At 34.7% G+C, this 27458-nt stretch overlaps 2 protein-coding genes across 2 annotated transcripts in view; both read right to left on the reverse strand.

The window, feature by feature from the left end:
- Positions 1-684: 684 nt before the first annotated feature.
- LOC149798925 (uncharacterized) lies at positions 685-20151 on the reverse strand. Its single transcript, XM_089957837.1, has 3 exons — positions 19867-20151; positions 10151-10186; positions 685-6830 (listed from the first exon to the last, which is right to left on the reverse strand). The coding sequence occupies exons 1-3, from the start codon at positions 20125-20127 to the stop codon at positions 6723-6725; spliced, it is 405 nt and encodes a 134-aa protein (XP_089813963.1). The 5' UTR covers positions 20128-20151; the 3' UTR covers positions 685-6722.
- Positions 20152-20606: 455 nt separating this feature from the next.
- The window catches only part of LOC149798926 (centromere protein I-like), a 104287-nt gene continuing 97435 nt past the window's right edge, over positions 20607-27458 (reverse strand). Inside the window, exons 14-15 of the mRNA XM_089957004.1 lie at positions 23873-24032; positions 20607-20771 (exon numbers count right to left, since the gene is read on the reverse strand). Of these exons, the coding sequence (XP_089813130.1) occupies positions 20643-20771; positions 23873-24032 (289 nt within the window). The 3' untranslated portion in view covers positions 20607-20642. The remainder of the gene's footprint in view (positions 20772-23872; positions 24033-27458) is intronic.

Consider the following 27458-nt stretch of genomic DNA (forward strand, 5'->3'; position numbering starts at 1 on the left):
CTAAGCCATCTATCTGCCCTCCTGGTTTCAACCTTCCATGACATATGCAGACCAAGCTGAACCATTTCTAGACAGGTCAGGGTCGTTGTGCAGTCAGACTGATCCGATGGGGTCAGGCAACTGACACTTCCTGTACATGTGGTGCTCTACAAACCATGTCACACACTGTGAACAACTGTCCACTGACAAAGTTCCCCAGTGGACTGCACGCTCTACACCTTGCTGTTGTTGACTCTGCTAAATGGCTGGGCATGCAGTGCATACGATAAATAAATACCTTTCAAGGGTTTGGCTTGCCCCATGTCCTTTTCCAACCTATGTGACTGACTTTTACCTTTCAAGTTTGTAACATAAAGAGATCATTATTGCTCTTTGATTTAACTGTTGACATGATCTTACAGCGGGAGATAATATATTTGTTTAAGTGTTGATACAGCACAGATGGAAGGACATGTATTATGACCAAAATGTCTTGCCTTTGTAAAGTCCATTCCAGATGAGATGCATACACGGTTTCATCAGTTCTTTTCCAAACCTACAACATTAAAATTTTTGCAGTCACATATCACACCTTATTTATTTTTGTGTCACTATCAACTTGCAGATAACTGATGACATCTGAAATCTTGTAGACATGTCTTGCTTTTTTTCCAACATTTTACCAACAAACTAAACAAGTCCATATAAACATGAATATTTTAATAAAAGCATAAATGTATTTTTATACTCTATGAGGCTGAACTATGAAGAGTATTATTTATAAATAAACGACATACAATTTACACATAAGACAGCAGTTATATCTAAAACATTTCTTTAAAAGAATAGCTATAAAAAACCCACCTAGTATGTACATTGTTGCATTAAAGATATAAATTTACTTTATCTATAGATATTCATAATTCTATTTACAACATACAGAGACATGTATGACATGCACATAAATTTTGTCTCATTTTAGATAAATGATTGCATGTTCTTCTCTTTTAGTTCTTTTACGGTTTATAAACTGCTGCACTTTATCTCAGGTCATGGAGAATGACTATTGCACTGAATTAAATTTTGAGGAGAAAGTGATAAATGTGGATGGTGGGAGGAAGGATTTATGTTAGGCCCATTAAAAATCTTTATTAAAAAACCCAGATCCATATATACTGAGAATGTTGAGTACCGTATATACTCGCATATAAGCCAAATAATTTAGGAAAAAATAAATGCCTAAAAGAATGGGGGGGGGGGGTCGGCTTATCTGTGGGCCAATGCCTCAACTTGACAGTTTTTCAGTCTTTTGTTGGCTACTGTAATGGCTGTAAATCTTGGGACATAAAAAAATGGTCTTAATAGCTGTTCATTTACGTTGAATCACACGCTCACGAGTTACTCATTTTCAATGACATAAGCGATCCTACAAACTGAGATGATATAAGGTATTTATGTTTAATTGTACAAGGCACATAACCAGCATAACTTGGAAGAGTGGTAAAAATAAAGGCTAAAATTCTCATTATAATCAACTAATCATCATCAATCTACTTTAAGTTTGTTTTGGCTAAACATCTTAACTGTCCACAGAAATGGAAAGCTTGTTGTTTTGGCATCTCCTTTGTTGATAGTTGACCTAATTTGTCTTTCATTTTTCAACAGTAATACAGGCTAGTTAATCATTAAACCCTGAAACTGGCTTGTTAAGAGGGAATTTTGACCGGAAACTATACTAGTACATTGACGTATTATTGCCTTTCATCCCATAATATCAGCATGATTACTGTATTAAGGAGATTGGGACCTAAAATCAGGACGTTTTTCATGGCGTTTTTAAAGCCCTGTTTCACTAAACATCGACTGATCTTCCAGGTCCAATATGCGTGAATTTTGCAAAGGACGCACCGTTTCTCCCTGTGATGTCCATTATTCCCCCCAGGACATGCCCTATTTTCATATTCTGGTCAGTTGTGGCTAAATTGCACAATAGCTAAACGTTAGTTTTAAACAAATATGTACGAAAGCCAGTGCAACTAATAAAAAGTTAATCTTTATCGATGCAACTATCTTGTGAAATTGACTAGTCCTCCATGATAATTCAATGAAACCATGCTCTACACTACTGTGTTATACAAGCACTGGCAATTGATTGGCAACTAAAGGATTCCCAATTTTGTTGAACTAAAGGTGCCTAAATAGGGAGCCCAAAACTTGGAGTTTTTTTCTTCCTCCAGTTCACAGGTGGTATTGACAAGGAACACATGGAAGATCTGGTAGCTTACAACTCAGATTTGACAGCATTAGCATATCATTAAAGTTTAGTGCAGTGGTGCCCATGATTTGACTACAAGGGATGTATTTCATTCAGCAAGTGTTCAAACCTACGATGTACACGCAGTAGAGCATTTACGTATATATGTTCAATATCCTAAATGCAAACATTGAATCAAACCGTACTGTTGTTCATTGTGTTGTCATACTGGGATCACACTGTAATTAGTTAGGTATTTACAATTTCAAGGCCAAATGAAAACGTAATCACTGGTGCAATGATATAAAATGTCAAATGCAATAATGCATAAACAAACAATAATAGAGTCAAAAGTGACAGGTAGTGTTACAGCAACTCATGAATGCTCAGTTCCTATCATTGTTCAATCAAGTTATACACAAATCTAAATTAGAGAGTAACAAGAAAACAGAAAATTAAATAAATTACGTTTCAAACAAGTTTATACCATCTCTTTTTAATAATGCCAGCCCCAAGAGAAGTATATGTGTAATTTTTTTTTAAATATAAGTTTGCTTAAATAAATGCATTTAGAAGTTATCGCATACATCTTGTGATGTCTCGGAGTTGTGGTTCAGTTTACACATGGGTCACGCACTTTTTAGTGTTTATACTTATTCAGCTGGGGGTGGGTGTCGGTTTATAGGTGAATGGGCTTATACGCGAGTATATACTGTAAATATTGCATGGTATTGACAAGGAACACATGGAAGATCTGTTTACAAATATAGCATCAACAGAATAATAAATGAAGTAATGCCAACCTAGAAATGAGTCCATCAATTACCAATATAATGCAATGTTCTAAATCAAAAGAAGCCATATCTCAGGCAGAATACCAAATGTGATTTCAATCCATAAAGTACTTAAAAATCTACTGAGCACAAACAAAACAGAATGTCACACATAGATAACACCACATGCCCTATCAATGAATATGGTAGGAAACATAACAAAAAAGAACCATATAGCTAATACAATCATCCCTTAAACAATAATGGAATACTGACCCCCCCCCCCCCCCCCCGGAGTTATCAACAGTACAAAAAAATGCCACTAAACAAGTTAACAAATTGCTGTTAAACACAAAATTTGTATTAATGTAATGTTGCCATTAGAAAGTAAAATGAATTAGCAAAACTTTTAATGGTTTGATTTTGGCAAAATGACTAGAACTGAACAGGTCTTGCGAGATTTGAACTTGCTAAAAAATATGACTATCACAACAACAAAAAATAGGTAACAACAACAGTATGTTCTTTTTCAAACTGTACACAAAACAGCTTATTTTTGCATAATTGTTTATAAAATGTTATGTCAATCATTAAAGTTATTATAAGAGATGTATGTAATAATATACTGACATATATGTAGATGAGAAAAAAGGTTTAAACTCGTAGATGGAGAATGGATTCAATAGATACCTACAAGTGCAAAGGATAACAGACTCAATAGTTATTTTCTGCAGTGTCAGCTAGATCAGATTTGTTTGTGTAATTTGTGGAAACATTGTAAGGTTGTTTTTTTTGTTGTTGTTATGATACAGTTATCTTTACACAGGGTTCATGCAGATCAGGATAGCTGAAATTCAATTACTTTTCAATGACTATTCACTTTATAAAATGTTCTGCACCAGTTAGTTATTTAAATACAAGAAACAAATACAAAAACAATACAGAAATAAATAGATGTAATATGAAAGGGAAATGATATTTAAAAAGAAAATCATTGTAACCCAGATAATAACCATTTCTCTATACTTTCTTCTCCAGTGTTTTCACTTAGAGATGATGCCAGGATTTTATCTCATGGGAGGGGGATTCCACTTGTTATGAAATTATGGGGGAAGAACAAAAAGGGAGGAGGAAATGGCCATAGTTCACTATGTACTTAATACTTCATCTTTAAAAGATGCTGCCTCTAGTTGTATGCACATTAATCTGTTGATTTTTCTAAGCTTAATCTGTTCCTCACCAGTGTATGAATATTGTTCTATGCTGAGATTCTCCTGCTGATGGGGCATATACATAGCTAGCTTAGCCAGATGGAACAAGTTTGGAACCTGTTCCTTATGTTTATTATGTACATTTTTTCACTGCTCTTGATAATGTCTTTTGGATACTTTGGTTCCAAAATAAGATTTTTCACTAACATAAGCTTTGCTTAAGTTCACTTTCTTGAATCTGTAATTTACTGACTATTATGCGGGATTTCCTACCTGTTCAATAATGCTGTATTAGTATTTCAAGTCTATTAATGCCATAGTCTGCTTGTTCACACAGTGGTATTTTGATCAAATAAATATATTTACTTCCTGATTTTATTTTTAGGTTATTTATTAAATTTATATGAACCTTTATAAGGCAATATGTAATTATGCTCAGGGTATTTTGACTAATGCATTTTTAAGAAGAACTTTTTTTATTTACCCTAATTATTACATATTTTAAGATATTTTTAATTTTTTGAATGTAACAAAGAAGCGTAATCCATATGCAGTCTTGCAGAAAATGTAATTTGATGAAGAAAAAAAAAACATAAGGATTATGCCAAAAGTGTAATGGTTGGCATGTATGTCATTTTTAAGTAAAAATTTGTGTGTGTGTGTGTGATTTGGATTTTTAACGTAGCTTTAACAATTTTTCAGTCATATCACTACGATGTCTGCAGTGTGACAGTTTATAGTGATGTCTAGCACTGGGGCATCATGCTGCAGGATGTCCCACACAGTCACATTATCCTGACACCAGGGAGACCAGTCCTAACACTATTCTCTTGATGCTGAGTGCCAAGCAAGACAGCTGTTAGTACCATTTTTGTAAGTCTTTGGTATGACTAAGGTGGAGATCGAACCCACGAACTCCCGCATCCAAGGCGGATGCTCTAACCACTAGGTCACCAGAGCGGTGTAGTAAAAATTTGATGATAAACATCACTTGTTGGTGATAGATGTTTCCATACACCAATCCTGCTTTTAGAGAAACATATGCAGCTAAAAATTCAAGATGAGTGCCTAGTACATCTCAAGAGATATGTCATTAAAAATCTGTGCCTAGTCCCCATGAAATCGGCAACGTGCATCAAAAAGACTATTGAGAGATAGTAAGCTTGTACCAGAAAGTTGGTCCACAGTTTCAATAGCTAGCATAATGATGATGGAGAAGCTTATCCATCCACTGCCTATGCTGGGTTAATATATAATGGCAGACCTGCCAACCATGATGAGTCTGTCTTAGTAAGGCAGCTGATTTTTTTTCTCGTAAGATTGACCAGTTTTCATTAAGGTGTAACAAAATGTCAATAACTGCTATTGTAAAGCTGGAAAATATAATCAAAAGTTCGACACAGCAACAATAACATTATGTTCAACTGAAACGTTTATAAAGTACACAGACTTTATTTACCACTAGTACAGTTGTACAAACTTTAGTCCCAAACCCTATGCAGCTCAATGGTTTGTTGCTATCTCTAAAATTCTTGGAAATGCTTTTACCATTTCATATGGCAACAGTAATCGTATCTCCCACCATGAAACATACTCAAATTGGCATGTGATGTCCAATAAATGTAATGGTGTCCTTTCCATCTTTTATCTACAAGAATCTGAATATTTCTTTTTATTTTTCTGTATTGAGGATTATTTTCCCTTTTGTCTTAAACATGCATCACTTCTGGGACACTGTTTTAAAAAAATTCTATAATCAACGGTTTGATCATGCAGACGTTTTGGGCATGAACAAATAGGTGCAGTTTAAAGCATTTGGGGTGCTGCTGTCAAGTTAGTCTGGTTCCCAAATTGCACTAATTCTAATATGAAACCAGGCTCCAAATAAAACAAAGATGAACCAATTTTCCAGATTTTTTGGCAACGATCATTTTTCTGTAGTTTTTGCTTGTATGCCATAAGCGTGTATTTTAAGGGTAATTTTCATAAGACTTAACATCTAAATCATAACGGTTGGCAGGTCTGTAACGGTCAGAGAATCCAATATAATTTTGACTAACCGGTAACAAGCTGAGATAAAAATTCCCATTCCCTCTTTGTTGCTTTAAGATACTAAGCATTTACATTAAAATGCCTGGACAAGAAAATGTTAGCGATTTTAACACTGACAAGATGATGCTAATGATGGACTTTAACAGTATCTTGAAATATAAAGGTTTGACAGATGAATGAAACTGCAGGAATTTATTTAACAAAAAAGAAAGTGGTATGTATAAACACCACATAAAAATGCTTTTTGCAGAGTATAAAACCTGTAGAATATAAAGCCTTCCAAACTTAACATGGCCTGTATTTCTCTCTGCTTAAGTGCTTTAGTTCCTGGATGTCAGCAAGTGGTTCTGTCCTGCAATAATGATGTATTTAATGTACCATTATACTGTACAAATTTTCCAATTACATTTATTTGTGTTTACTGATTCAATTAAAGCATGCAAAATCTTGGATCTATTTTGTTGTGGATGGCTTACTCCTAATGATGACTGAATTGACAAATTCACTGAGGCCCTTTAGACTGTGCTGCTCGAGGTATCCCAAGAATTCTCTTTTACAAACCTGAAATAGACAAATTTAAAATGAAAACTACATGTATAATTATTCAAAACTACACTATCCATCCTAAACTGTAAAATGATGTGACTAAAGAAAAATGACAAGACTCAGTGTAGCAACAAACTTGACATGTAACCCTGAAATCAAACTTTTTATCTCATCATAGTCAATCTACCAATAAATTAAGAGTAAGGATTATTCAGTTCACTCAAGTCATTATGCTAGAACATTTTTCTCTCTATCAAGTTTGTTTGACTGCCATAGTGGTCTAAGTGGTTAAAGCATCCACCTCAGATTCGGGAGGTCGCAGGTTTCAACCCCACTAAGTCATATCAAAGACTTATAAAAATGGTACTAACAGCTGCCTCACCTGGTGCTCAGCTTTAATATGTTAGTGTTAGGACTGGTCAGCCTGGTGTAAGGATAAGTTGACTGACTAGGACATCATGCTACATGTTACATTATGCCCCAGTGCTAGACATCACTATAAACTGCCACACCGCAGTGATACGACTAAAATGTTAAAGCTAGATTAAAAATTTACAAATAAACCCACAAAAACTCTTTATCAAGCTTCAGTGACCCTGACTTTTGACAATGAAATATAAAATGGATCAATGGGTTTCTGGTATCTTCAAGGACAATATATTTGCAAGTTTTATTGCAGGTATGTGAAATTACTGACTAGAAACCATTTCTTCCTCATTTCATGGTGAATTTGATCTTTGATCTCCAGACACCCAAATCAAAAGACTTCTTTACCTCACAAAGTTCGGTAAAGGTACTGTATATACTCACATATAAGCCAAATAATTTAGGAAAAAGTAAAGGCCTGGAAGAAGGGGACATCAGCTTATCCACGGGCCAATGTGTAAACTTGACAGTTTTTAGGTCTTTTTGTTGACTACTGTAACTGCTATAAATCTTCGGGCACAAAACAATAATTTTTTCCGTGTCCTAAGACACAGGCATGTAAAAACATATCTTTTGGTGACCTGACAATTATTAAACTGTTACAAAGTACTATGATTGGTTTTGTTATTATTTTGCATGTGTATATTTTCTGATTTCTCCAACACGAAGTTAAATAAGGGTAAATACAGCCAGTTGAGTTTACCAGGGAGACCATACTGAACTATAATGTACAGTATTTACGCAGTGCAAAGCGTGCATAGCGTCATTTAAATCCTTACTTATTCCCAAACAATGATGCAGATTTTGCTTTATTCATTGTTTCTACCAAATTGCATTCTTCCAGAAAACATTTCAGCGAGTCCTTAATAGCTGTTTTATTTACGTTGAATCATGCACTCATGAGTTACTCATTTTCAATGATATAAGCGAGCCTACAAATTGAGGTAATATTTATAAAAAGGTACAAACGTTTATTTGTGCAAAGCACATAACCATCATAATTTACATGTTTACGAAGAGTGGTAATAATAAAGGCTAAAATTCTCATAGAGATCAACTAAGATCAACATCAATTAATTTTAGTTTTGTGTTTTAGCTGAACAAACATAACTTTCCACATGATGGAAAGCTTGATGTTTCTGTGTCTACTATTTTTGTCTTTCAATCTGCGACAGCAGAACAGGCTAGTTAATAATTAAAACCCTGAAACTGGCTTGTGATAAGAGAGAATTTTGACCGATAACTATACCAGTTTAACATTGGTATATATGGTATAAAAATGCCAAGTTACTCATGTAAGTTTCTTTCATGGGAATGGAGCTATAGCATATGGAGTTACAGCATTTGTAGTGATCATTCTTGGGATTGAAATTAATTGTGGACGATGTTACTGTTGTGGTGTATCTTTTTGTTCAGGTTTATTTTTTATTTTTGTATTATAGTAGAGGTAAAAATAATCATTAATTTACGTGAATAATGTTTAAACTTAACATTCTATTTACTGAAGAAGTGAATGCTTTATACTAAAGTAATTATTTTGTCACAACAATAATTCACAGGTGATACAACAGAACATGTAGGACTTTTCTTGTTTAGAAGAAATATAAATCGAAGACATAATGTAATAATCAGGAGTTCTCTACAAAAATCGGAAGATATGAAATCAGAAGGTAGGCGTGGAGCAACCCAAAAAATTGGGAATTTGTTTTTTCTTCCCGGCGTGAAAGTTGACAGTTATGGTGTAAGGTCGCTTACATCAAAGCAAACTAAAACTCAGCTTTTGTTAGCATAAGTTTTGAAGCATTATTTCCAAAACTTTATTTAAAAAAACAGAAAATTAAATAAATTACATTTCAAACAAGTTTAATAAGCACGCACGCAAACTCAAGATAAGTATACATGTAATTTTTTTAAATATAAGTTTGCCTAAATAAATGCATTTAGAACTTACCTCGTGCATCTTGAGCTGTCTCAGAGTTGTAAGTCGGCTTATACGTGGGACATGCACCTTTTAGTGTTTGTACCAGTTCAGTTTGGGGGTCGGCTTATACGCGAAGAGGCTTATACGCGAGTATATATGGTATATCAAGCAGAACTCAAGCTACTGTATGAAAGCCATTTTTCTAGGTCAGCCAGTGACTCATGACCTTGGACCTTTTGATCCCCCAATGAAAAGAGTTCTTTGTTTCCTGTAGGATAGTTCACTACACATTTGGTAAATGCTCATCTAAGGAAATAATTATTCTATGTTCAGTCAGTGAATTTAACATTCCCAATTAGCCTTGATTACACTCAGGAATTCCAAAACTTAGACCAAAATAAACATATTTACTTCTTCTATTAATAATAATACTGATTTTAAACCCAAACAAAGAGAATAATTTTGCTATATATTAGCTGCTTACAATGAATAAAATAAAAGAAAGTCAATTTGGTCAAGTCCAACATAACAATGTTACAATACAATATAATGAAGTAAATAAAATAAAACTAGCTAACAAAGAAAGCAAATTAATATACAAAACAATTATTTTCACATTATCTGAACTGGTTATTTTAGCCTGGCAACTGTGACATAAATATCAGCTGGATAAAAAAGTAATAAAAAAATATGTGCTGACTTTCCTACCCTATTATTTCCACTGTTACCAGAACCAGAGGCATCTAAACAACTGCACCTTTGTATAAAAACGTCTGTGTGAATTTTATGTTACTAAGAAACTGGTACAACAAAATCATTTATGAAAGTTCTTAAGCTGAAAATCTAACATTTTTTGCATCAAAGATCAGTTATTTTGAATGTGATTTTTCTAAAATGGTGCTTAAAACATAAATAATCTTATTGCACAGTGTCTCTTATGATGTCATTATGATTATATGTGGCACACAGATAGAGAATAAGTTATTACCTTAATTTCATTTGGATGCTTTATTCCCATTGTGTTCTGCAAAAAAAAGAAATGTGATTGTTTATTTCAGCATATAAATTAGTGCACTGGGTTAACTGTGTGCTGCATATTTTAAGATATTTTACATGGATGAGATGGTCGATTGTTCATAGTACGTTTTTGAGCAAGTAACTGCCTGCTTTCTCTTTTATGTGTTTCTTTTAAATGTCAAAATTTGAATGAACTGTAGAAAATAGAGAACATGTAATAAACAGAATGCTTTTGTGCACGTATTGCAAATTTAGAGGAACCTAGATTTGTACATGTAAAACACATATGCCCCCACCTCAGAAGATAAAGTCTGTCCAAAAAAGTAAAAAAATCTTCAAATTAAACATGAAGACCACAAAGTATAATTTACAAAAATCCTAAAATTGAAACAAATTTGAAAAGTTGCAATAACTGCATGAAAATCTAATCAGGTCATCTATATATTCATAAATGCATACCATATTTCATTTGTGAACCTCAATAGTTTTACATAATTGTGCTCACAATGGAGGCTGAAGTCCAAAACCCCCCACATAAGAACTGTGTAAAATATTGAACTGACAAAAAAAAAAAACGTATGCCAACATTTCATCTGTCTTGTGTGGTTTTTGCCTAATCATTCTAAAAGGTTTTTTTGGGGTCAAAAAAGTCGCAAGTATCAAATATGCAAAAAGTGTTAAATCATTGTAATAACCTGAAAATCGAACCAGGTCATTTGTAAACTAATAGAATTATGTCTAGCAAGTATTTGTCTAATTTGAACTTCTATTTTGCTAATAAGCCTATCAGGACAGATGAATGCACAGATGGGACCGATCATGATGCCACAGCTGCAAGGACTTGAGATGTAAGAATTGCTATAATCAGGTCCTCTGCATATGCATACGAAAATGTCTACCAAATTTCAGTTGTTTATTTCAAGCTGCTTTGCTTAATTGCCTTAAAAACCTTTTATCAAGTCAAAAAATGTGTCAAAATGTTAAAAATGGAAATTTTATAGTAAATTATCAGGAAAAAAAACTTATCCACTCATATTATTGTTAGGAATTACTTCTGCTAACTCCTGAATCCAGCCCAACCATCGATCTGAAAAGTCTAAGTTTATGTAAAGGGATGTAACTTACAGATTAACTCCCATTACTGTGCCAGGTGCCAGTGGCTCTCCATATATTGGATAACTTGAGCACTTTCTGATACACGATGCTCACATTGTGGGACGGATTTATAGTAATGTGATTAAGTAAATATTAGATTACTGCATTTGTATGGGAAAATAAGAAAAAGTTGTTTTTTAAAAATTTTTGCATGACCTAAATATTGTACAAATTTTCCCATACAAATGTAGTAACCTTTTTATAATATGCTCATTTTGTTTAACTACCTAAGGCTTAATAATAAAAGACATTAAAAGAAACAATGAAACTGAATTTAGGCTTTATTCCAAAATAAATTCACAACCAAAGATTCATCAATACACAATACCAGTATTCATGCGCACATAACTCTGTCCAGTAACCTCTTAACTTAGTCGTGTGCTCTACATCAGTTTAAAAAAGAACTGTCATTTTGGTTTACTTAAAATTAAAATTTAAAGTCATATTGTGAATGAATGTGCATGGATTTTGATTCCATCCCAATTCTGATTTTGTGATTATGAGAGACAAGGTTATTGGGTCAGTTCAGAGCATTATGGAAAATGGATTTCAGCTGGAAACATAGTCTCAAAATTCCAGTACAGTTTCTATGCATATCAGGTTTTGAAGGACATGTCCGTTGGATCTAAAGAAATAAGAGAGTAAAATTTGAGGAAATTCAAGATGCATATATGTAAAAATATTTATTACGATTTTTATTACCATCTAAAGAAAATATGCTTATGCCCTGCCACTTGCACCTCACTGACACTGTTGGAGGTACCCAGCTATGATCTGTAACATACAGTGTGTCTTCTATTGCTAGCCTAACATTGTATCAAAACAGTTACACGGGGAAAATATCAAAGCAGCTGTTTTGTGACCTTCCATCTACCCAGCAAAAATAATACTTTTTCATTGTCCTGGATTACTGGCTCTGAAGCTCTCAGTTTCCTACCAAAAGCCTTCAAATCTAGTATTTTGACAGGCTTATAAAATGATACATGTCTAATATGTGACAGCCCTTCTATGCTATATTTGTATAGGCCCTAGAGAGCACTTGTGAAAGCTTTAACTATTCTATTTGTGTGTGTGTGTGAACCCATGACCCCCCCGCATCCAAGGCAGACGCTCTAACCACTAGACCACCGGAGCAGTCTATGATGTCTGCAGTGTGGCAGTTTATAGTGATGTCATGCACTGGGGCATCATGCCACAGACATCTAGCATGATGTCCCACCAATCACATTATTCTGACACCAGGCCAACCAGTTCAAACACTATCCTCTAAATGCTGAGCGCCAAGCGAGGCAGCTGTTAGCACCATTTTTATAAGTCTTTGGTATGACGCGGCCGGGGATCCAACCCGCGACCTCCCACATCCGAGGTGGACACTCTAACCACTAGGCCACCAGAGCAGTATTCTATTTGTGAAATATTATTAAAAATAATTGTTTCAATGATCAGAACAGTATTTTCAATTACTGCATCTTTCACATTTGTTGCTGACATTGCAAGTATCATGTTCATTTGTTTGCTTATTTGAAATTTCATTTCTGACTCAGTGAACTTGTCCACATCATTAATTTGTTCATCTATATTTTCAAATGGACAGAACAGCTTTTTTAGTTCATTCCATTGTAATATCACTGACATTTCAATAAAAAAATATCAGTAATATATAATAAAATTTATTTTGTTTCTTGTACAATTTGAATGATTTTCAGTAGCAATTATATTTCCTGTTTCTGATAGCTGAATTTTATTGTTCATTTTAAGCACAATAACTTCTTTCCACATCTTTCCTTGTAATATTTCTTTTTCAAATTTGTTGTATTTTTGTATAACTTCAACAGGATTTAAATGCCCTCAAACAAGTTTTCTTGTTTTCTGTTTAAAAACAGAATTTTGCTTTTCTCCTCACCTGAATCTGATTTTCCTCTATATGGACCCTTTTTTTAATATCGTCTCCAAAACTTTATTTTAATAATGCTCCATTTGCTCCCATTCCAAAATGAGCTTTCTAATAAGTATTTGTTCCATTTTATATTTAATAGATGATTGCTGTAAAGAGCTTTCTGATTGGTCAAAACTTTGTATTTGCCCAATGAATCATCACATACTGGAAACTGATGGGAATGAGCATGTTTGCTAAACATGGCAATTTGAATAGTCAAGTGGGATACGAGATTGAATAACCATTTGAAAAATGTGTGGCAATGAGAATAGCTTGAATGCAGAGTCAATGGGAACGTAATTCATCAATCTGTATGAAAACTGAACACCAGGACAAGCATTTTGCTTTTTGTGCCATAAACAGCTTTACAGTAGCGGCTAATGTGCTAAATAGGACAAGGAATTGAACCAGGAATCAGGATGATTTTGAAGTTATACAACTCCAAACTGATTAACTTCCAGAATTTAAGGAGGGACAACATAAAGATCACTGGTGGAAATTGTTGCCAGATATCCATGTCTATCAAAGATAGTCACATCTTTGCAAAATTTTCTTGGCTGAAAATTAGAATCTACTTTCAATATCGTGAGGCATTATTGTGTATATTATCAAAATATTCTAGGTGTGTTAGAATTCAGTATAAAATAAGAGTAATTATATCATGTTAAACGTTTGTCACAGCTGCTTTTGGAACAAGGACTAATTCAAGAGACCACAACAGCATCATAATTTGTACATTAATCAAAAATCTAGTCTGCAGTACAAATGACATAAGGCAGGCTCCTAACAATTCTTCTTTTTATAACCAATGTCTCAAATGGATGCTTTTCTGTAATGTCTCAAATGGATGCTTTTCTGTAATGTCTCAAATGGATGCTTTTCTGTAATTTTGCATTATTTTCACAGTTGTATTTTTCAATGCAGATTAATATTTTACATTTTATATATGTTTATGTGTTCACAAATGCCTGAGCATATGTTCCAGGCTTGATACTTTTTGATTTTTAAAATTACTTAATTATTTAGTGTCAATCCAGATTCTTCATATCATGTTGTATATACTGTATATATTGTACATAACAGACAGAAGGCCTCAAGTAGATTAGTTCTGTAACTAATTGAATCACCTTCTCTAAATTAAGTCTATTATTAATATTATTATTATTAGCTCCCATATCTCTTGCCCTGGATGTCATATAATTACATCTGTATATTTTTTTTCATGCAGACTTAAATATCACCTTGGTTAATAAAGACCTGTTTAATTCATATCCATTATTTATTTGAAACCTTCTGAAATGTCTGAAAAACTACTGAAACTTCAGTAAAATACTATGTAATGATCAAAATTTTAGTGAAATCTCACAAAAGTTTTAGTCAATTTTTTTGTGAAACCTCACAAATATTTCAGTGAAATTTTAGTGAGATCTCACCACAATTTCAATTAAAGTTTTATCCAAATATTTGTGAAATCTCACCAAACTTTTAAGTGAAATGTAAAAGATTTAGATAATGCCATCATGGATTAGGTTTTGTATGCAAGAAAGAAAATGAGGATAAGAAAAACCTAAATCTTATTTGATAATGTCTGTCAAAATAAAATTTATGATCCATTTTAAAAATTATTCTGAATATTTATCATTGATTCCCAATAATGTCTAAGAATCATTAGGCAGTTCAATAGAAATCTGAAGCAGATTTTTTTATGGTTTAGGCAGAAAGCACTTTAAAAACCCGTCTGAAATCTGCCTGAAGTACGTCTGGAAAATTTTGTATGGGATGGACTATTACCAAATTCCATATGGAATTTTAATTTTATTCCACATGGACAACCTACAGATCTCATGGACTAATTTGCATATTCCATAATGAGTACATAAGGAATTCATAACATTTCCATATGGATACAATGAAATCCATAAGAGTGGTTCAGCTATAGAATAAAAATATCCATACGGATATTTCTGTAAAAGTACATATGGATTCCATATCCAGTCCATATGGACAATATCGTATGGGCAAATGTAATCAACCAAAACCTATAACGTCAATTACATGAGTGCACATTGTTTATTTACAAAAGAGTTCCTAATACACTATACTTTAGGCACATGTGTCATGCATGTGCATGAAATATGAAGGTGTTCAGTATCATAAAATACTGCACAATTCTGACAATGTAAAGTTAATGGAGAAGCAAATGAGCATATAATTACATAATTTACTCTAAAATTTCCTTTCTCTCTCAAATCATTACACAATCACATTAACATTAAGAGAATACGTACGAGGAGGAGGAAATGATGAGCATCAGAACTCTACCTAAAAATACCCTGTAGCATCAAAAGAACTCTCTTAAAGGCAAGATTCTTCTAATGATAGATGACACAACTAAACATAACAGTACATACCCTGTGGGCTCCTACACTTGATAAATAATTTAAAAGAAAGGCATTTCTTGGGTGAATTCAGTGAAAGTTGAAAGGTATTACCTGAGAATGCAATCATGTCAGGAGTGGCATGGTCTAGTGACTATTTGGGCAGCTACCATGGAAGAACAATATTCAACTCCGTGTTTTGTTAGGCCATGTCATGGAAACAGAAAGAGGAAAATGTGGACTGGGCATGTCAACCAACTGAATCTATTCTATCTTTAATTGAGACATTGCATTGAAAGGGGAGGCTCAGAGAAATAGCTATAAAATAGTAAACAAAAGACTGTTCCTGTTAGAGATCAGAGTATGCTGATGGGATAATTCCCTTTAACCAGGAGAATAATGCTTGTGGGGTCATGTCCTGTTTCCCAGGTTTTAGTGGGAGGAAAAGCCTCTGGTGTCTGGACCTGATGGACTTTGTGCACTTCTGATGGATTCAGAGAGCATGTACCAGGTCCTGTTACCTTGCGTCTTTCCATGGACTGATCAACAAGAATGGCCATAAAATTATTTTCTGACTGCCAGTAGACAGAAGCCTTTTCCTAGTGATGAAACCTAGATGTGTCATTAAAATGACTGAACTGGCGGAATGAAACTGAACATAGTTTGGGTCCATGGAGAGAGCATGGAGCTGAAGCAAGGGCTATCAGGAAGCATGACTTGTATAACAGTTGTTTTAGCCGGACTGTGGACAATGGTTTACACTTGGCAAATTTGAACCATGTCAGGACCCACAACAAATTGGGTTAGCAAATGAGGTCTGGATAGATCAGAGTTGGTTATCAAGTTTTATTAGTGACAGCTTTTTACTTTCATAGAGGAAAAGAAAGAAGTTATCAACAGGGAACATCATTCACATGGTACCAGTCACAAAAAATGTGTCACTGCCCCTCGTACAGCTTTAAAGTGGAAGGCCATCTAGCTGAAGAGATTCCTTCCACAAATGAGGACTGGAAGATTTTCCTTTGCAAGGCCTGCTGGACAAAAGTCATGTTTGAGGTACAAGCTTTTCTGGACATAGATGAAAAACTAGATTTGAGAAGCTTTGGGCTGCTAGGATTTTCCTAAGCTGAACAGATCACTGACCCATGACTTGTCCCATCGGAGGTAAAATCAGGACCATCCTGCAATATGAGCCCCTCATTTTCTGGATTATCTTCGGGGTCTGAACTACAGGAGGCAAGGCATAGGCCCTGATTTCCTCCCAGCCTATTAAAAGAGCATTGAGAGCCCATGAATTTAGATCTAGGAATGGAAAGACATAGGTGGGAAGCTTGTTGTTCACTTTGCCATAGAGAGATCTACCATCAGTCAACCCCACATGTTGCAAACTCAGTGTTGAATAGATGGATAGATGGACCACTGTGCGTAGTAGCTGTCCCCTCCTTGATAGATAATTGGCCAGCATACTGAGCCAGCACTGAATGCTTATTTGATGTTGGGAACACAATGATGCTAGTCCCATATTAATGAGCATAATTGTGTCAATTTCATTACACTTTGTTTCTGAAGGAAAATGACCACCACTGAATTGTCCAACATTATTAGAATTGTCTTCAAATGAATACAGTCCCACCAAATATCAGGGCCTTGATGGCTGCCTTCATTCCAAAAGATTGATGTGGAAGGTTCTCTCTTGTTGTGTCCACTTGCCATTGACCATCTCAAAGTCCAGTTGTAACCTGTAACCTGATAAGCTTGAGTAGGTTGTGACCCATGGTTGCAGGGATTCCAGTGGCACTCCCAATGACAGACATTCTCTGTTCTGCTATTGAATCAGAATTGCCTGATCTGTATTTAGATCTTTATCTACATATTTAATGGACAAGAAACTGGATGTCACTGTGAGGAGGTCCTTCTGCAAAGGGATCATGTAGAAATGGCCAAGATTCATGAGATCCAATGCTGCACTTAAGAGGCCTAGGAGTTGAAGGAACTCTCTCTCATGATAAATGTTTTCTTTGGAAGCAGTTCTCTCTCCGATGCAAGGAAAATACAGCTGATGCACATAAGAGAAAGATGGACTAGGTTCATAGAGGTAAAAAGCTCCAAATGAATAAAATGTTGGGAAGGGACATTTGAAGACTTATCCATATATACTATCCACCCTTAACTTCAAATGAGACAGTTGTGCATCTTGTAAGGCAAAACCAATCTTACTAAGTGTTTCTGTAGGAAGTTGTCTAGGTATGCTGATTTCCCTGATAAGGATGATGTCTGGAAAAGGGAGATGATGGAGTCCATTGTCTGGATAAAGGTAAAGGCCCAAGGGGCTGATGTTGAGGCCGAAAAGGTGGGGTACGAAACTGATATACTGCTTTGCTGTATGCAAAATGCAGGTATTTTCTTGATGCTGCATTGATCAGAATATGGAAGAATGCCTACAAAAGGATGATGCTTACTGTGTATTTGATGGCTTGGACAGACAAAAACAGAGGGTTGCTGCCGTTTCCATTCTGAATTTTGGAGTTTTATGAAAATGCTGACTTTGCTTAAATCTATTATTAAGCCCAATTTCCTCAAGGCTTTCTTTAACAAGCCTGGAACAGAAGCCTGGGGGTGCCGGTTTTTGAACGATCTCTACTGCTCTTTTGCCCCAGTAATGTCTTTATCTCCTTCTGCAATGTGTTGGCATTAATGGGGTTGGTCAGTGTCTCCATCATGAAGGTGACCGACATGAGGGAAGTGGGGTGGCTGAATGAGATGTAGAACCGCTCCAAAACATGAGGGAATAAACTAGTCCATGACCTGTGAAACAGAAGAGCCTAGCCTCCACCTTTGTTTTGCCTGGAAGCAGTTGGAGATAAGCCATTGTTTGGAACTGGGAGGCCTAGAGGAGGAGAAAACCCATTTACTCTCTCCCCACTATGCCTAAGTGGCAACTCCTGTTTTCTGGTTACCTGAATACATCCCCCAAACACAAGGGGGACCCAAAAGGATGGCAGCACAGTCACTACTTGGTGTAATTTGAGTGATATAGAGTGAAATAGAGTATCCCTTCTCATTACATCTAAGTTAGAGGAAACTGTTAGGACATTAGCCATAGTGTGATGGATTGCATTACTAATGACTTTGGAGAGATATGCGACTGACCACATCCAAAGTATGATTGCTCTTTCCCATCTCTGCTATGTGGTAGAAAAGGGAGGAAATAGAAACCACATTCAACAAAAGTTTTGATGTGTGTTGAAAACTTGTCAACCTTTTAACACAAGGGATGGCATACTGATGGCACTGAAATCATCAAGGCAAGGAACATCCCCATGATAGGCGTTCCTGTGTGACCTGTATCAATATGGAGAAAAGGAGGCTGGAAATTGACATGCAAAAAAGGTCCATGTTAACACCTAAATCGCTGATTTTTTTAAGGATATGCAACCAGCTATTTCCGCAACCTTTAAAGATTGGGGTAAAACTCTGATGGAAGTCATCATATCTTTATCTTCCACATCCTTGACTTTGCATGTTGCATATGTAAATAGCAGTGGAGGACACTCCATATTGGGTAGGATAGAAATTTTTGTTTAAGGCAGCATTGAAACTGAATTCAGTTCTTTTTATGGTAGGATCAGAAATCTCAGGAAAGCTACAAAGGATGGTCTTGGGACATATTGACCTATTTTATAACCAATTTTATTTCTTGGTCACTGGATTTGGATCAGGTGGGTTTTTTCCCTTGCCAGTGAGCAAATTTTTAAGAATTTTGGTCATACGTCTTCTGTCAGTTTTGCTTAAAATAACCATTAATACTCTACCAAGTATTGGAATCATATGTTGTTTTCACCTTTAACCTTTAAATGAGGTTCACAGATTAAATAAAAAGATATGTGCAATCTAATACAACTAACACTCTGACACTATACCCTTGGAAATTGAATACTTAATGATACAGATAACACTCTGACAAGATGCCCCTGAAAATCAAAATACTTAAGAATGATACAGCTAACACTACCTATGCTTCATCAACTTTTTGGCCAAATTCTGCACTGCTGGCTATCAGACATTACACCGTTTTTTACTGACCTCTCATTATGCAAATTTTTAATGGAATAATCATGCCGGTTTTATTTGTGCAAAAAAGTGATTGCAAATACAGCATAAATTCAATCCTGCATTTTTTTAAAAAGCATTTTGAAATTTTTGCTGCTAGTTACATACCTCTTTTATAAACTTGTACGTAAAGCAGCTGAAAGCTTGATGATGGAATATTGACAGCATTTCATCACAGTCCACCCCAATTCTTTGATCCATGAGTTCTGGGCTAAAGGACAGTTCTTCCATTTGTCTAGTCTCTGAGGGGTCAAAGGCTTTACATCTCCACAAAGCATTGATCAAACACAGGATAGTTTTATTTACTTCAGTAACTGACTCAAAACTGTCATTTCTCCCTCCTTCTAGCTGACCAGTACTCTGTTGCATCTTCAATGACTGAAACGCTGACTTGAACCTGCAGAAATAAAGTGGTTTCTTGCTATAAAGCCCTAATAGTGAAATGATGTCCCTCAGATAATGGGAGTATGGGCATGGATTGGATTTATTTGGCTTCATTTGCTTCTACCATCAAAACCTATTTTATATCACTTCATTTTATTTGTTACATCATTGTGTATGATGTACCCACACTTAAAAAATGGTAGAAATATATGACTCCCATGAACAGTGTCAAAAAGAAGTAATGCATTTCAATAACTTGTAATTTCAGCTCTAGGGGTTGGGTTTAAAAAACAATAACATGCATGGATGGTGAAGCAGTAATGCACATAGTTTTTCTCCTTGAATTCTGAGTTTGCCCTTAGATTCCAGCATCTCACTATATCAAGATAAATATAATGCAAGATATGGACTCAAAATAAATAACTATTTTTTTAAATCAAAGAAATAAAAATTTAGGTCTGTGCAAAAGAAGTAAAACAAAAAATTAAATGTTCATGTACCTACCTAGAAACAACGGAGCACAGCCGAGAGACAGTGTATGGATTAGTGCTAAACAAGAGTCGTACAAACAGACTGGCAGGTGGGAACACCACAAATGGAACCTGGTAACATTTGTGAAGAAAACTGGCCTAAAAGTACAAGGAGAGAAAAAAAAAAACCATAAAGTTTCTACATTTTATTATTTTTTTTATTCATAATGTTGCTTGCAACAATGTTTTCTTCAGGCTGTTAACTTGTGCCCTTTTTCAAATAAATTATAAAGGGTGCACATATTCAATCGCAACATGCTACAATAGAAGCATAAAACTAGCCATCTAGATTATTTGCATGCCTAAGTTTTGTCTCAAATACAATGAAATGAAACTCATCAAAATTGAAACCTATGAGTGCTGGAATTCCTGTAATTCTGAAATGTTTTTAGAAACTTGAATATTTCTTTAAGATCATCATTTTTTCCACAGTAATAATGAAACAATATTTTTTTTTTAAATTTCACAATGTACAAAAAAATCATTCCTAAAACCAAAGTTCATTAGTTCATTACAAACCTGGAATTGTATTTTAGCTGCTAAATTCCTGACATACATTAGAAAAGATTAGTTAGGGTTAGTAAGCACAGTAGTTCGTCTATCTGTGAGACAAAGACCCAGAAAATGGTCCAAGGAAATCTGAGGTTAAAACAATACTTGACATGCATGCCAACAGATTAGGGATGACTACAGGTGAATCTGAATATAAAATCTTAATGCCATAAAAAGAGCCAGCTTTTAAGACGAATTATTCATAACCAAATGCTTGCAGATAGAACCTTAATTTTGTGTGTGATGCTATTCATTTTTCTAAACATGATCAATAGAACTTTTTTGTTTCCTTTCAAAAATGATATACCTGGGCTTTATTAACCAAGCATGTGGCGTTCCATTTGATGCTTTGCCAATGGAGACAAAGCAATCTTCTAAAATTCAGATCAATGGATTTTAAATGAATATATATATATATATATATATATATATATATATATATATATACACACACACACATATATTACTGCATGCATTTATTACCTAACTCCCCACCCCCTGCAAATGTTTTGGGGTACATGTATCATTTTCTTTAGTTAACTGACCTGGTTGCTTATAACATGGTTTTGTCTATAACACAGTCGGGTCTATGGCTCCCTACTACCATGTTATAGCAGGGTCACACTGTATGTTGCTACTTATGCATGACTGGGGAGAGCAGAATGGAAAAAAGAAAGGATTGTAATGAAATTGTGTACCATTTTAAATTCATTTAGAAAACGGGGACTGTTAATACCTTTTATTGCTATTTACATATGTTATTATTGATTAATGAGTGGAAATTCATCATTGATCTATAAGCCTGCAGTTGAAAGAATGTTTATATATTCATATCATTGTGCCATGGCTGGATCACAATTTGATATACCAGTAGTATTGTTATATCAATTTGCTTTATACCAACCCTTTAAATGCCATGCTATTTTTAATGTACATGGTGTGTGTGTGTGTGTGTGTGTGTCTACATATAGTTGCAATGACTGGCATCTGTCTTCAATTACATGTCCAGATGTCAGAATAATTGGTTAAACATCAAAGGATTGAACTATCCATAAAGGATAACATTAATCTGATCAATATAAATCTATACTATGAAACTAAGGGAAACAATTGGCATAAAATAATTTAGCGTTTCAGATAGTCTTAAGAAAAATGAATTATACAATTACAAAAATCAATCTGAAAACAACACTAATGCAAATAAGCACCATTTCAACAATGCCTGCAAGATTTTCAAGATGGCTGCTGTGGTGACTACTGTACGAAAGATCAGCACCATTTTCATTTAGGACAAACTAGACATCATAAGAAGTCTTTCCAAGAAGATCAATGTTGTCAAGACCATCCATTCAGGAGGAGTAGCAATAACAAGATTTTGAAGATGGACACTGTGGCAGCATTATTGGACATCAGAATGCAACCATTTTTTATTTAGGATCAACTTGTTCAGATGTCTTCTGGTGAAAACCCCAATTCAACATCATAAAAGAACCAATTCAACATCATAAAGGACCAATTAGACATCATAAAAGCTTCTGGCAAAAACTCCATGCCAATGTGACTTCATTTAAGAGGAAAGGTGACAATAGGATTTTCAGGAGAGCTGTTGTACCAGCCATATTGGACTTCAGATAAGCACCATTTTTATTTAGAAGCAATTAGACACCATAAAATGTCTTACAGTGAGAACTCCATGATGTGATCATCAATTTCAGAGGAACTGTGATAACAAGATTTTGAAGATGCCCACTGTGGTGGCCATACTGGATGTTCGAGCAGCACCATTTTCATTTAGTATCAATTACATCATGGGATGAATGTGTGTGTGTGTGAAACAGAAAACATTTTTACATAGTGGGTTTTCAAATATAGTGGATTTTCAAGCTTTTATAAATGATGCCAAGCCAACATTAAAAGTGGCCACCATTACTAATTGGTTTGGGTTTGGGGTCTTACAGCACAGCTCCTCCTCAGGGAGTTATTCAATTCCAATAAAGTGCCTTTCCTAATGAATATACACACTAAGGTAGATTACCTAGGTTTGAAATAGAGGTTTTCATAACATGTGAAGTCAGCAGCACTGGAAGAAATTTCTACAAGAGGCAGCCATCTAACCCAGATTTCTTGGCCAACCGCTCATACATATGGCAGATATCAGCAAGGTGAGTGATTGCACACCCACCTGAACTGATAGTTTTTATTAAGTTTTTACTTAAACTGTTGCTTTGTTAAATCCAAGCATATGTATAATACATACAAAGTTATATTTAATATTTAAAATGTAACATAATATTTAATATTTTATCAAATGTATAATACACATAATTATAAAAGAAATGAAAAAATTGTATGCAAATTCCTCCACCAATACAATGATGAGTACAGATTTGGAATATATTGTAAATATAAGTAACTGTGGGTTTACATCATTTGCATAATAGAACATAAGGAATTATGATATAATTGTACACAATTTTATAAAGCAGATTAATAAATCATACAAAAGTTTGTTTTTTTAATACATTTTTTTTTACCATTGATTCTGAGCCCAAAAAGTTTGTTTTGTAATCACTAAATAGCCAGAAATTTTCCCAGTAATCTATTGATAGTAAGATTTCCTATAAATGACAGCTCTAAGAAGCACCAACCATTTCCAGGAAGTTAAGTATGCAGTGCTCCAATATTGGATGACTCTTTCCACATTGTAGGGCTACAAGGCACAGCTGGCTGACAAACTGAACAAACTCTCTCACAACATCTGCTGTCCTGAAGTCCTCCTCACCTTCCTCATCCCAAAACAATACTGACCTACAAATATAAGAAACATTCATTATATATTCATGAATGCTGAGTGTCATGGCACCTGCAAAAAGCATACAGAATACAAAATCAAAAGCTAATATTGGGTAAGTTCTGCTTCTGTAAACCATTTCAGTGTTGCATCAGTGGGTGGGCACATTTTCCTCCAACAGTTTGTCTTGTGCCCCCCCCCAACTTTACTCCTCTGCCCCCCACACCATGAGAACAGTGTGACCCCACTATAGTATGCTCCGTTATAACACGAATTCAGATATAACACAGACATGGTGTGGGTCCTGAAATTTCATATACATGTATTTTTTTTGTACATGAAAAAGAATTCTTTCTAAAAAGTACCAAAAAATGTAAAGGTTTATTATCATTTTAGGGAAGAGATTGCGTATGAAAAATACAAGATGATCGTGACATAGCTCCTGAAATTTTAAATGTATTTTTCTCATACACGAAAAAGTAGTTTTTCTTCTTAAAAGTATGAAAAATAATGTGTAAAAAGCTTATTCTGGGATCGCGTAGGGCTTTGCCAATGTCACAAACTTTGATTTGTTTCCTTATTGGCGGCAAAATATACCATCTGGCAATTATTTTTAATGGCTACATTGTTGGCTGTTTAAACTTGTATATACAGCCATTGGTTTGGAGTGGAGAAATTCAGAGGCCCCATGAAAGGAAGCCACAAACTGGATATAAAAAGCTCTTAAAGTTATCTATTGTTACCTGAACAAATTCTTTGTCCATATTGATAAACCATCTAAACAGTGCATTGTTATATCATAATCCACTTATCTTGACATAGCATGAGTGCTGTATGTTGTGAGATAAACACTTTTTTCTTGTTGACATTTCTGGTAACGGAGACAAACTGGATGAGGCATTATCACCTAATCTATCTTTCGTTGGATTTTTGGCCGCTCGCTAGTAATTAATATATTTACACAGACTGACATTTGTATGTGGATGGTAAGTAAAATTCCGCTTCTTTTCACTCAGAATTAAATCCTTCAGAACACTCACATTTTCTGTCATAATCCCTGTCATCAGATCAGAACATCTGTGTCTCTATCGTCCGTTGACCCTTTGTTAAATTTCTGATGCATGTGTGGAAGGCAGCATCATGCTGCTACCACAAATATAAAAAATAAAAAAAAAAAGCGAGAAAAGAAAAAACATTGATTTATTCAACAGGCAGGGAGGAACAGTAACTAGAATAGACCAAACGACGGACAATTCCCTTTTAAAAATGTACACAGATAAAATAGTTTGCTGAAATTTCAAAGGAAACAGATTACCTTTGAAGCACTGATTGTTATGAAAATGTACTCAGCAATGGAGAAACAAAATCATGCAATACAATTATTTGATGCTGCTGCCACAATAAGAAAACCAACTACAATCTTCAATAAAAACAAAGAACTTTTTTTCGAAGGAAGTCAGTACCAAACTAAAAGTAATGGAATCTGATATGGACAGCGTTCTTTTGCATACCAGGGCCCAGCAATGTGGAATGAATTGCCCACTGAACTTATACACAAAGACACAGTGATCACATTCAAGAGTGCTCTCAAAACTCACTTATTTTGACTGCAAGAACAAACTTAAAGACTTAATAATGTTTCCTACCTTAAATATTCTCAGCATGTTTTTTCTATGTTTTCTAATTTCATGGTGTTTGTGTTTGTAATCATATCATTATGTGTTTTTTATCTTATAGGTGTTGTCTAATGTTGTAAAGCACTTAGAGCTTCTAAAAATTAGGCTCTACACAAAGTCCTCATTATTATTATTTTGGATTTTCCAATGTGACTGGAGCACATTAACTGTGCCATGAAAGTTTCCTTTTTGCAGGGAAAAATTTATGCTTATGAATGCTACCAATGGCAGCTTAAAACGCAAACTAACTTTTACTGACTTGGGACATACTGAAAGCAAAAGGGCTTCGTCATTCATTACGTGATTGTGCAACATTTTCCCCTCGAATTCAGACCAATATGACCTGTGACAAAATATTGAATATTTTATATCCTGTGTGTGCATATTTTCAATGGAATCACTTGTATTGTGGATTCAATGCATATGATAAGATTCACAGATGAATACACGGTGTTGATACTCTATTCATGCTATACATTAGACATGTATATATACACAGTATTCATGTATATGTACCAATTTGTGGTTCTCTAAATAAAGTAAACTATTATATATGCATTCTGTTTTCATTACAGGTGTATGTCTCATTTAATATGCATCGATTTAAGATAGTAACTGTGCCGATGAAACAATTATTTTACCGCCCACATTTACTACCTACACCCCCTGCAAATTTTCTGGGGTACATGCGTCATTTTCTTCAGCTAAATGACCTGGTTGTTTACAACATGGTTTGGTCTATAACATGGTCAGGTACTATGTCTCCCAACTACCATGTTATAGCCAGGTCACACTGCACTTTTTTCCCTCATTTTGTTTTTTATTCACTAAAGGGGGTGGGTGGAAACAAAATCTGCTCAAAACTTTTCTTTGGTGGGTATCTATCTTAGTGCTAGCAATTACAAAATCATGAAAGGTGATCAAACTTTCAGATGGTGAGTATTTCAATGAAAATCACCAATATTAAATATTTATTCATTTGTCTGCTTCAGATTCAAAGTAAAGTCACTGATGGTAATTAACATATTTTCAGTGAGCTTTTTGAGGTACACTATGCATTTAAACATCATGTAAATATTTTGCTATGCATACAGTAACAGTGGACAAAACTTGTGTAAGCATCCATGGAAAAGATGGTAGTAAAGTATAACAAAACCTCCTCTCCAAAACAAAATCTAATTTTTATTCTAGTGTCTCAAGTATTTTTTAGCATATTTTCTTTGTGTCACTCAGATTTGGAAGACAAGGGGACAGAGTTCCCTCCCCCCAGGTTTGTAGGTGTACTACTGATAAAATTTTCATTAATTTTCTAGTAATAACATTAAATCTTCCTTGAAAATTTACAAGCTGCAGGAAAAAAAAGAATCATTAACATTTCCAAATATCCACTCATGCAATGACAAATTAAGCAGGACGTAGGGATGAGACTTGGAAAAATTAGGAAAACTATAATATGGATTATCTTAAGGAAACGAAAATAAAAAATCTTACACAAATGTTCATTTCATATGAAACTGAGATGTTGTGTTTAGTTTCCAGTCAAGGTTTGCATTTAGCATAGGGTTAAACGACTAGGTTCACATCACCCTCTAAATGATCCTAACATTTTGTACAAACTATATTTTCATCTGTCATAAAATGTTAAAATAGAAATAGGAGTCAAGTTTTTTGGTTTTAACTAATTACCCCATATTTATGTCATGAGGTTGTACCTTACTCTTATGCCCTATACTATCAACATCAAAAAGTATATACCAAAGTAGATGG

The sequence above is a fragment of the Sinohyriopsis cumingii genome, chromosome 5, assembly GCF_028554795.1.
Source record: "Sinohyriopsis cumingii isolate HCF-2022 chromosome 5, ASM2855479v2, whole genome shotgun sequence".
Classification (NCBI taxonomy): Eukaryota; Metazoa; Mollusca; class Bivalvia; order Unionida; family Unionidae; genus Sinohyriopsis; species Sinohyriopsis cumingii.

Coding starts and splice junctions, on each gene's coding strand:
- LOC149798925 (XM_089957837.1), bottom strand. CDS start 20,127: ATGCAACAGAGTACTGGTCAGCTAGAAGGAGGGAGAAATGACAGTTTT. Junction 10,187..19,866: donor CGTACAAGTTTATAAAAGAG/GTATGTAACTAG, acceptor TTTTTTTTGCAG/AACACAATGGGAATAAAGCA. Junction 6,831..10,150: donor AGCATCCAAATGAAATTAAG/GTAATAACTTAT, acceptor TGTCTATTTCAG/GTTTGTAAAAGAGAATTCTT.